General features: G+C 35.0%; 1 protein-coding gene across 1 annotated transcript; it reads right to left on the reverse strand.

Annotated features, from left to right (window-relative positions):
* Positions 1-4,797: 4,797 nt before the first annotated feature.
* Positions 4,798-5,974, reverse strand: LOC145821462 (uncharacterized). The gene is made up of 2 exons (XM_082917984.1): positions 5,558-5,974; positions 4,798-5,470 (listed from the first exon to the last, which is right to left on the reverse strand). The coding sequence occupies exons 1-2, from the start codon at positions 5,972-5,974 to the stop codon at positions 4,880-4,882; spliced, it is 1,008 nt and encodes a 335-aa protein (XP_082774110.1). The 3' UTR covers positions 4,798-4,879.
* Between the last annotated feature and the right edge of the window lie 7,004 nt (positions 5,975-12,978).

The raw sequence follows: 12,978 nt of genomic DNA on the forward strand, positions 1-12,978 counted from the left end.
ATAAACCTTGACAAAAGTACTGGATGCATGTTTTTCACGCTCGACGGGCGCTCGACCTACGCTCGAGCGTGAGACTCAGAACCTCGCTTAAGCGTGGATTCCCTCGCTCGAGCGGACTGTAAAACACAAGAACTTCTGGGTATAGGCACTTCACGCTCGAGCGTAAACATCGTCGCTCGAGTGAAGTGCACGTACTCAGAGTGCACGCTCGAGCGTAGAGTTCCACGCTCGAGCGTGGATCAAATTTCTGGAAATTCCAGATTTGATCACCAAGCTCAAATTTGACCCTTAAAGCATCAAACTCAATTTTCTGGACCCAAAACTTTGGAAAACACTTAATGACTCATAGAACAACATGTTTAAAAGATCATTTCAAGAAATCATGGCCCAAGAGTCAACCAATTTCACACAAACTCAACTTAAATTCAAAATCAATTGATGAACATCACATGCAAGTACATTTTTGAGCTAAGGCTCTTCAAAACATGATCAAATGCTACCAAATCACATGAAACTCATTGTGTTTCCAAAATCAGAATAGACTCAACACATACATGAGGAAATTCTTGAAACTCATCCTTTAAAATGCTATGAAACATGCATGCGTGCATGAATTAATCCTCAATTTAACATTTTATCCCAATTCCTAGCTTTTGACACTAATTAACCATGAACCATGAAAGAAACAATTCAAATTCAAGTTCAAGGGGATGAAATCTCTACCTTAGCTCTTGAATTCTAGGTGTAGGAGCTCAAATATGCAATTCTTCTTTAATTTCTTCTAGGTCTCCAAGCTAAATCTTTTGTTGAACTCAAATTCTCCTACTCTCCCTCTCTCTCTCGAATTGGTCTAAGAAAGAGTGGCTGAGATATGTATCAAAAGCTCCTAATCAAGATTGAACAAAGTGGCCCACTTAGGGGCAAAAATGTAATTACTTGCATTCAACTAACCTATGTTTAATCTAGCATTATTTAATTTAATTTAATCGTTCCGAACCAAATTTTAATTAAACCTACCATAAAATTCTATAAATCCTAACTAGCACATATATCAAGTCAATTTCTGACTCGAACGCCGATAAGGCTTTCAATTTCTCAGTTCAAGGTCAAAACATGAACAGATCATTTTATAGCAAACAGATAAAAACACAAAGATAATGCAATACATATGCAATCTAGTTCCGGATTCTTTCTAAATTACTGTTAGGCATAAATAATCATGGTTTAGCATTAATCGGAGGTCGGGGTTATTACAAGATTGTTAATGAGGGAATGGTTAGTGAAGAGATTGTCAATATGGAGTAGTGGCGTAACCATGAATTCAGTGAAGAGGGGACACAAATTAATGACAACATTTTAATTTTTTTTTTCATAATAAACAATAATGAGATATTACTAAACTTAAATATTAAGAGTTCATTTGAATAAATGTGAATTTTAAATTAAAGGATTTGAGATTAAATTTTATACAAATATTAAGGAGTAACTATTTTATAGGTGGATTGGAAAATTAAAAAAGAAGATAAGTTAAGATAGAAATAATATATTTTAGTAGAGAAATTCTATAAAACATACCGCAAAAAAAGTGCCAATCATATGTCGCAATTATGATTTTCGTGGTCTTTAGTTATAACACATTATAGTGTTAGATATAATTTAGTTGTAACTTCTTGTGGTTGTTATTTTGATTATGACTATGGGGTGTTTTGGGAAGATGATAAAAAGTTAGCTTTTGACTTGTTACCAAGCTTTTTGGCTTTTTTAAAAAGTGATTTGGAAAGTTGGTAAAAAACTGTTTTTGGCTTTTTTGGTTAATATTTATTTATGATATTACATCACAATAAAATGACCAAACAACCCCATCCAATTTAGAAAATTTACATTTTCACCCATGCATAACCTTAAATAATATAAAGGGTTATAACTGTAATTTTATATGTAGCTTTTTTTCATCTTGCCAAATGACTTTTTACTAAAAAAGCCAATGTAGCTTTTTTGGAATCAAGCTGTTAATGCAGCTTTTTACCATGTTGTCAAAAGACCACTATATATTAAGTAATAGTTAGTTATGACTCATTGTGATATTAGTTTCTCTCTCTTGAAGATGTGTTACTTGGTTAAATACATAGAGGATAAACTTCATATGTCAAATATAACCAACAATCCAATAAATTTTATATCTTCATTGAAATTAATTATGTTTGCATGTCAATAATGATAGATATTACCATTATATTAAAATTTTCATAAATAATAATATGACTTATCATAGTCTCTTTATTTTCAATCAAAATAACCATTATTGTTCTCATAATTTTAAAAATATCATTGACATTTCAATTAAAAAAATATTTTTATAATTTTTTTTATTTAAAATATTTTCTTTATATTTAAAAAAAAAAATCCCAAAACCCGGAGGGGGCACGTGATCCCCCTAGGCCCTATGTGCCTCTGCCACTAATGTGGGGATTATTAGAGCATCTCCAACCACACTCTTTATTTTTCACTAGCTAAAGTATAAAAAAATGACACTCTTTATTTTACCTAATTAGTTTAGCTATTGTGTGTTTCAACCATACTCTTTATTTTAGCTAGTCATTCAAACTAATTTAACCAATTTTCAAAACAAAAAATGCCACATATATATATATATATATATATATTACTCTTTTTCATAGAATGCTACATATGCACCTACTCTCTAATATGGTTGCCAATGTGACATTTGCAATAATATTTTTAAAAATAATATTTTTTAATATTAGTTTTAAAAATATTATAAAAAATAATTTTAAGTAATATTTATTTTTTTATTATAAAATTTATAGTATGTGAATACATTTCAACATATGAATTTGGTGGAACCATCTTGAAAGGAATGAAGGAGAAGAATAAAAGAAAACAATAAAGAATTTTTTTTTTTAAATAACAATAGAAAAGAAGTTCTTCAATAATTATAATTTATAAAATTAAGAACCGAAAGAACACAAATTAACTAATTAAAAACCTTACAAAGGTCAATGAATAAATAAGAAAAAAAATCATAAATAGCAAAGTTAGGAATAAAATTCAAAATAAATAAACTATTTCTAACACTAATTGTTACAAATCTCCATGTAGATGCCACAAATGCTCAACTAGGTCTGCTTGGAGTTTAGAATGAGTTTGTCTATCTCTTATGCGATGATGATTTTGAATGAAGTCATAAAGTTCGGGTGTACGCTCGTGTGACACTGCTGGAGGGAGAGTTTCATCGATTGCATCATAATTACAGTCTATATTTTGTTCATTTCGCTCATCCTCAACAATCATGTTATGCAATATTATACATGCCTTCATAATAACTTTAAGGGTTTCAACTTTCCAAAAACGTGCAGGTCCTCGCACAATTGAGAAACGTGCTTGGAGCACTCCAAATGCTCGTTCGACATCCTTCCTTGCTGACTCTTGAGCCTTAGCAAAATGTATTTGCTTATTGCCTCGTGGAGATGGAATTGTTTTAACGAATGTTGACCATTGAGGATATATACCATCAGCGAGATAATATCCCATTGTATAGTCATTTCCATTGATTGAGTAATCAACTTGGGGAGCACGCCCTTCAGTAAGGAGAGAAAATACAGAAGAACGTTCTAACACATTGATGTCGTTATGAGATCCCGGTAATCCAAAAAATGCATGCCATATCCATAGATCATAGGAAGCCACCGCTTCTAAAATAATAGTTGGTTCATGGATATGACCACAATACATACCTTTCCATGCAGTAGGACAATTCTTCCACTTCCAATGCATACAATCAATGCTCCCCAACATTCCAGGAAACCCACGATTTTTTCCCACCTCTAGTAATTTAGCAATGTCATCTTTGTTTGGTGCCCTCAAGTACACATCTGAGAAAATTGCAACCACTGCCTGAACAAACCTTTGTAGACTTTCTATTGCAGTGCTTTCTCCAATCCTCACATAATCATCTACAGAATCGGCCGCTACTCCATAAGCGAGCATCCTCATAGCCGCTGTCATCTTTTGAAGGGAAGACAGACCAAGAACTCCAATAGCATCTTTCTTCTGGACAAAATAAGGATCATATGCTTCCACCATAGATAAAATACGAAGAAAGAGATATCGACTCATCCGAAACCTCCTCCTAAATAAATTGGGCGGATATATAGGCGTTTCAGAGAAGTAATCTTGATAAAGTCTCTTGTGGCCTTGAATTCGATTACGATAAATAACTGAATGACCTTGAATAGAACCACGACGTAATCCCAATTGCCTCTCATTATTTAGCCGCTCTTCTTCTAAAGCAGCTATTGCAAATATCTCCAATTCATTATCAGAATCAGAGTCATCAATAATCATCTTCATTACACTATTGCGAGCCATGGAAATTAAAAGAAGAATGAAGCTGAGTAATAAGCAACTGAAAATAAATATTAGGTTGTGTTTTGCTTCTTAAGCTTTGCAAGTTTCTGCCTAACAACTTCAATTTTCTGCAAAGTCAAATTTATAAAACATATCAAACAACTTCCAAAATCAAAACACCAGCAACTTACATAATCTGTATTTAATTGATCAACAAATAGAAATGTCCTGTAAATAAAAATTACTCCAATCCAACATACAATAAGAATTATATTTAGCCATGGAGTACTTCAGCAAGCATTCAACGAGAATTCCACTCAGTAATTAAATTACTACTAGTTCAACCATTCAACAATAGGTAGTTTCAAAAAACTTTTAACATATAATAAATAATTCCAACATAAACTGCATAAAAACATAGTTCTGCCTACAATGGAGAATCAAATCCAACAATAAATAAAGTGAAAAACATAGTTCCAACAACTAAATTTTTTTTGGGTAGTTCCAACAACTAAATCTTTTTTTGGAGAATTTCCATTTGGCGGCGATGAAGGTATTCTGCTTGCAATGAAGGCAGACCACTTGTATCTATTGACATTATTCGCTCTTCCTCCTTCAATTGTTCCATTCGTATCTTCTCTTTCTCATTATCAACCTTTTCTTGTTCCGTTTGCGTCCTCTTTTTCTCATTATCAATCTTTTCTTGCTCTTGAAGATACGACCTTTCATACATCTCTATTTTCTTGTCATTCATTTTCTTTCTATCTTCCTTTAAATCCTCTAATAATATTAAAATATGTGACCCTCCTTCATTTCCACGGTCTTTATTCTTTCTTTTATTCAAACGTTCCTTTTCAGCTTTCCTACCCGGTGGTCTTTCCAAGTCTACATTGTCATTATGTGAAACATCATTGTCCTCTAAATTGATTGAATCCGGTGCACTAGGAGAACAAACGCCGGGAGTTGCCACTTTTTTTGGTTTTTGTTTCTTCATGCTATATTCCTCTCGCCATTTTGGTTGATCTCTTAACTCATGCCAACAATGTTCAAATGGAAATGACGATTTGTACAACTCTTTGTATAATTTCTTCGCATCAAGAATCTGAATAATAGATAAAACAACACTAATTATCATGAGACTAGACAATTCCAATGATAATAAGTATAAAAAACTCAATGGCATTAATACCTTATCTTTGTCAGTCTTTCCACTTTGATTCAACCTTTGGATTTGGGCGAAGCACCCACTGAACTTATTCGTGGCAAGTTGAATTGCTGACCAACGGTTCATTAAAGACGTTTGACTACGATTAGATGAAAAAGTTTTGTACTGGTGGAAATACTCCCACACTCTTAGCCAATAAGCCTTTGATTTTTGTTCATTCCCTTGCACTGGATCTAAGCTAATGTTAAGCCACGCCGATATGAGCATACTGTCTTCTTCTGTAGTGAAGTTGCCACCTCGTTGTGGTTTCTTGGTGGTTTCTATTTGAGGAGAGATTGGGGAAGACTGATCCCCTTGGTCAAGAGGTTCATCCATAAATTCATAATCAGTCCCATCATTCATCAAGTTGGTGAAATATGCATCATTTTGTTGCTGACTCATCTATACACAAGGTAAAGAAAATTATGGCAACATATATTGGGTTGGAGAAATGACTAAGATTCGCAATTGGAAGCAAATTAATTAATAAATGGAGATCATGCATGCTTGTGTCTGTGTTGACATGCAAGTACAGGCCATTTATACTTCATATGAAGCTAATATATGTCATTCATGCAGCTGTGCTTGCATGTGTTTGGATATTCAATAACATAAAGGGGCTGTTCAACTTCGGACTCTACCCATCCTTCTACATCTTTTCTTGGTAGGATTGCATTTTCAAATGGACACACTTTCTGCAACAACAGTATATGCACATAAGCAAGTCTCTAGGAAGGACTCGTCCTTATCAATGAGAACATCACATCAGTGTATATCCACATTATTCTCGTAACAATTCAGATTATATGAACAGTGAGAACAGATTTTATAGACAAATCTTTAAAAGTTTGAAGAGGAGGAAATGTCCAGGTTCCAACAAGGACATCAGAATAGCTACAACTAAACTAAACACATTCTCACATACTGATTTTTTATAGCCAGGACCATGCACATAGAGTTCCCAATCATCTCCACAATCTATAAAAAAAGTCTTGGAGTTCAGAGTCATTACAATTATCATTGTCATGGGTTGGAGGAAGAGCCTGATATGAAGAATAAATTGATGGGCCTGATGTGAATGACCACAGGATTTTTCTTGAATTGGTCTCCACTAAATAAATTGTTCCATCTAGAGCAGCCACTAGAGCACTATTATGTTTACTGAATCGAAGATGAAAAGCATAACAGATGAATTAATATGACAGATAATGAGATTAAAATCATCCATCTTTGGCAAAGCCATTCAAATACGAAACAAAAATGAAACTCATGCATCTGTACAAGTTACATGACATGCACAATGCCTGTGTGAGGCGGAAAAACTGGAAATTTTAATTTTTTATTATTTATTTTTATCTATTTTACTGAGACCAACTAGTCATAAAAAAGATACTGTCTATTCTCAAATGGAGATGGTTGCCTTAAGAGTTTTGAGCTTTTATTTCTAAGGAGATAGTTTAACAAGGTTAGGGTAGTTATCTCACATTGTAAAAATGTAATTCCTTCAACCATCATTCCGTATTTGTATTTCTTGGTCACCTTAGCAAAACCAAATATATATCATTCACTATCACTTGACCAATTTTAACATTTTTTTCCTGAAAAATGACTACTAAAAAAAATTCCATTCAATAACTATCACTAGAATTAAACCAAAAGAATTTAAATTGTCTTTTCTGCTGACATTGTACAATTAACTCACATAAATATGATATAAAATTTAATTATTCCACCTGAGCTTATGGTTTGCAGGTTGAATAACCAAATCAAATATCACACTTCCTGATGACATTAGCAAAGCAAGCAAAATCACTTCCACTTTCACTACAGTCACTCGAGTAGCTGCTACATAACTTTAGTAACCAACTCCATTTAATATCATAACTCCAGCCACACATGAATCCAACTTGAGACTAAGGCCAAGCTTGTCACAGTAGCAGAGCTTAGCAGACTAATAGATCCCCACCTCAGAAGCAGAGAATTATCAGAATCAGCACAGAATTATCAGAATCAGCACAGATAGATAGGGAAACAAAGAACCACCAATCTGAGGAAAGACTAAGACCCAGACCTAAGCACTGCTCTGTTCAACAATGGCTTGAGCTATGGGGCATGCTATCAGATCAAATGCAATAGTGACCCACAATTGTGCCTCCCTGGGACCATCATTGTGACTGCTACAAACTTCTGTCCACCTAACCCTTCCCAATCTAATGACAATGGTGGGTGGTGCAACCCTCCCCTCCAACACTTTGATCTGGCAGAGCCTGCTTTCTTGCAAATTGCTCAATAAAGAGCTGGAATTGTTCCAGTCTCTTTTCAAAGGTAAGGGTTGCTCTCTAATTACCCTCACAACTTTGCTAGTTGCACTGAACACAGATAAGGGTGTGGACCCAACACCACTCTCTATGTCTCTCATGTCATGTAGAACTTTTTATATTTATTTTTCTGCAACTAGTATTATGTACATATACCCTCAACATTCCTAAAAGTCAAACAAATTAACTAAAAAATTAGTCAAAGCAATTTGCTTAATCTGTGCTAGTTAATTTGACTATCGAATAAAGACCAATGAGTTTGTGATGTCTTATCGAGTGTGATACTCGGATCGAGTCTTACTGTCAGTAGTTTCTCCCTTCTTTAAATAAACTAATGAATATGGTTGTGTAGTGGTCTTGACAGGGTGCCCTGTGTGAAGAAAGTTACCTGATCATATGTCTCTCAGAATCTCATACCTTTCCATGTTTGTTTATCACCAAACACCCTTCCCTTATAACAATAATAACTGTTTTCGTTTTCTCACTCACTCTCCCTCCCCTCCCCTCCATTCCCCTCCTTCCTTCCTTATATCAATTAATCAATCAATCAATTTGTATTTGTTGAGGGCATTCCATTTTGCTTTCAAATCAATAGCTGTAAAGATATCTTCTTTCATCAAGACTTTCCAAAGGTCCAAACCAACCAATGATTTGCAGGTCCTAATTCATAAACTAATTTTATCCCTATGTCCTGATTGCTGATCATTGAAAGTAAAATTGATAAACTAAAATTCATAAACTAAACATCATCTATATTCAAGGAAAGGCATTCAGTCCCCATTGTGAGGAGTTTTTTTACTTTCATTAAATCAGATGCCTTTGATAAGTTGGTCTTTCAGACAGGTGTAAACAGTATATTGACACAATTTTAAATTCGGATGCATAATTTTGGTCTAGACTTTGATGTTTTACATTATATACAGGAAGATGTGCATTGCATTCAAGTTGTCTATACTCCATACGACATAAATATGAGATTAAATATGGAATTTTAAATCAGATTGGATGCCTCTAGGGTTGCAGATTGCTTTTCTCAGAGAGAGAAGGTTTATCAGTTGCATAGAAGGGGAAGACAGAGAGACAGAAGGATCCATACCTTGAGGAAGAGGTCAGATAGAGGGAGTTGCAGACAACGCTGAAGGGGAAGGCCGATTTCGCGCTGAAGGAGCAGATTGACTTCGCGCTGAAGGAGTAGATCGATTTCGCGGGAGAGACGTGTTTGAAGAAGGAGCAGAATACTTTCGCGGGAGAGACGAGTTTGGAGAGCCTTCAATCACTCTCCAATTGAAGCCAGCGGGGAAAGGATGAGGGAGAATAGGAAGCCGTTTAGCCAGCCGATTGAAGTGAGAATTTAGGGTAATATTAGCTAAAATAGCTAACAGGATTAATATGCCTCTTCCCTTGGAGTTGCTCTTAGTGAGGGGATTAAGTGAAAGTGCTTGTTTTGATGATAGTGTAAGAAATGGTTAGCGATGAGATTATTAAATTATTTTTAAATAAAATAAAAAAATATTTCTATATTAAAAACAATTATAATTTTTTTTTAGACATAACAGCAGTTAAAAAAAAAAAAGAAGCACTATTCCAGTCAACTGACCGAATATTCAGGCAAACGATTGATCGCACTATAATCTCCTCATTATTCTCGATCCCACCTTAATCTCTACAAAGCTAATCTTCCCATTAATAAGTTTAGTAATTCGATTAGTGTAATAACCCGACCCTTGTTTATGATTCTGGTATACTTTCAGTCCTTGAATCTGTGCCTTTATATGCTTATTGTGAAACTCCATGTAGAATTAAGTGTAATTAAGTAAACTTTATGATTATAGATTTATATCTGTTTAATAAGAAAACATATCTGTCACAATTAAAATGGTTGGATCAGGAATTGAAAGCCTTAGGAGATCAATAATTCGAAATTAATTTTATATTTGAGATCAGCATGATTTTTAAGCCATGATAAGCATTTTTGTGAAATTCCAATTCGGAGTGATTAAATTGAATCAGTTTTGTCCTATTCAATTGTTATATATATATAATGAATGCTTTAGCCATTTGACATAATGTATATGTATGCTTAAGTCATTTGACTTTGAACCTAAAAACTAAAATATCTCCTGAGAGGGTTAGGAGAGGAGAATGAGGGAGAAAGAAGAGAAGTCTTCCAAGGAAGAGATTGAGAAGGTTTGAGGGATTTAAAAGCTCAAGGTATGTTGATTATACTTTAATTAACTCCTCTCTTGAATATGGGTAAGAATTTCTTGGGTATTCACATAAGTTGGGGTTTGAATAGGTGTTTTCATCAATTGATTAATGGTGTTAATTGAAACCATGTAAAGGAAATTGCATTCTATTCTTAGTTCTACATATTTGCATCCATTTATGTGTGTAATGGATCTATGTGTGTGTTTAGATGTTAAAGAAAATGAATTATAGTGTAGTAGTGAAGATCAAGACCCAAGTTATGTTGAGATTGTTATGTGTTATGATGTCTATGTACATGATTTTTGAACCATACTTCATCAATTAAAGGACCTATTTGAGCCTTAAGAATACTCACCAAAAAATGGGATTTTGTCTGAATTTCGAACTGCATTCTGTCCAGATCGCCGCACGTGCGGGGCTCACTGCCGCACGTGTGGGAAGCACTGCCGCACGTGCGGCCCAAGCTGAAAAAAATGTTCGGCACAGTTTCGCGTGCTCAACCCTCTGATATTTTTAAAATATTTTTCTGATGATCTTAAGATGGCGGTAAATTCATTCGAAACGTAATGAGTCAGGAAGTAATTTAACAAGGAAAGAGGGAAGTTAATTTGTGAACTTTGTATGTGTGTAGGACACGCTTCAGGGGGAAGTAGCGCTCCGCCTCAACACTGTGAGTAGTAGTACTGTAATCGTACGTTTACTTACCGTTAACCATTTTATTCTTAACGTTCTGTTTTACATAAGCAATTACGTTAACGTTTACGTTGTTTGAAGATCGGTGAGAACATTGAAAGATGATGTGTACCTCGGTATGACTCTGGAATTCCTCTGCATTCTGTTTATGGTTAATGGTTATTATTAATGTGCTATAGCCTGTAAATTACCTAAGACTCCGTACAAGAAGTACTAATACTATGCAAGCAGATAACGGGAAGAAATTATGACTATAAACTCCGCTTAATGGAGATATGATATTTGAACATCCTATCAGGGACCCTTATAATCTTATTTGGTTCGACACATGTTTCATGACATAGAAATTTGCTTAGAAAGGAACGAAATAAAAATCGGATAGAACCATGGGTTGCCTTAAATGTCAAGAATTGAGTAGCAATGATATTGATTCACCTTACGGTATGAATATGAGAGCATACTATTTTGCTACTAAGAGACCTGAAGTCGTTTAGTATCTACGACATGAATGTAAAGGTTTATCATCATTATGTAAACCACGTTAGAAAGTATATTGCTCTGTCTCTGTTAAGCGTACTGTGATGACAATGATAACGATATAACAAGAAATGCTTTATTTTTTTGATATGTATATTTTGAACCAGTAAATGACTGTCTTTATATATATCAAAGTATTCAGGACATCTTTAGCACAAGGCCCTTGCCCGGGGGTAATAATCCCATGGTTCAGGTATTACTGGAAGTCCCTTTACGGAACTAAAAGGTATGCTCTATATTGATTTATTAGCGCTATTCAATGTACCATGTATAGTCAAACATGAATTATGATTTCTGTTATGATTCAAGCATAATTAAGAACATGTATGACCTTGTTTCTGTTTATCCGTTCTGTTTATGTTATGCACTGACATAATATGAATTATTCGGTCTTCACGACCTATTTCGGGTATGGAACAAAGTGCTGTACAGAACAAAGTGCTGTGCAGAACTAAGTGCTGCAATGCGAGTCACCTCTAGAATCCGTGTGAGCCACCTCTTGAGTCCATACATACATGAACCAGGCTTAAAGCCAATCTGGGCCAGAGGCCATTATGTATTTCTAATATGGAACAAAGTGTTGTACGAAACTAAGTGCTGCAAGGCGAGCCACCTCTAGAATTCGTACGAGCCACCTCTTGAATCCATACACATGTGAAAGTTATAAGGCTTATGGCCATTCTGTATAAGTTGTTATGATATGAAGCAAAGTGCTACGCGGAACTAAGTGCTACGTTGTGAGTCACCTCTAGAATCCACGTGAGACACCTCTTGAATTCATACCAGTATGTTCAAGGGCTTAACGCCAAATTATCCAAGGGCTTGATGCCACTATGTTTAAGGGCTTCACGCCACAATGTTCAAGGGCTTTACGCCACTCTATTCAAGGGCTTACAGCCATTATGCTTCAAGATGTTATGTTTCAAGCCATTATGTTTAAAGTTTAAGCCTAAGACCATTCTGAAAATAATTACAAGATTAAGTTAACTATGTGTTCTCTGCACTTATGTTTGTACATTATAATTCAAGTTAATCATTAAATTGTTTACGTACCACTATTCACTGAGCTTGACTCACCCTGTATTATGTTTATTCTGTGGGCACTCCATCTGGAGGCCAGTCAAAACCCGTGGCATCCGTTCCTCTTTTGTCAACCCCGGAGTGTCCAGGCACTTAAGTGAAGGCAACTATTTTATGGAGTTTTGCTAAGTTTTTGGTTTTGTACCCTGATTGTTTGTCTAAGGTTGTAGTGTATATAATCCTTTTTCTTCTTATTGTTTTTGTTACGCCCAATTATAAGGGCTGGGTCTGTATATGTATATGTCCATAGCTAAATTCTCAGATGCATGCCACTGTATGTTTGTTTGCGTTATGTTCCGTTTGTGATCCTGGCATGATAGTGGTCGCTCAATGGATATAGTTATTTTATTTATGTTAATTTATATTGTTAAATGCTTCCGTTCAAGCCCCATATGTTATATATACCAGGTTAAGTGTCCGTTTCTGCTTAGGTCATGCCCGAACTTTTAGGGGCGAGTTTGGGGCGTGACAATTAGAGTATCAGTCCATCCTCTCATTTCACAACTCAACATGCTATGGGTACCCATAGCCAACCTAATCCACTCCAGTCACTAAAACTGCGAAATAAAT

The sequence above is a fragment of the Camellia sinensis genome, chromosome 3 (genome assembly GCF_055761805.1).
Source record: "Camellia sinensis isolate YWXY chromosome 3, ASM5576180v1, whole genome shotgun sequence".
NCBI lineage: Eukaryota > Viridiplantae > Streptophyta > Magnoliopsida > Ericales > Theaceae > Camellia > Camellia sinensis.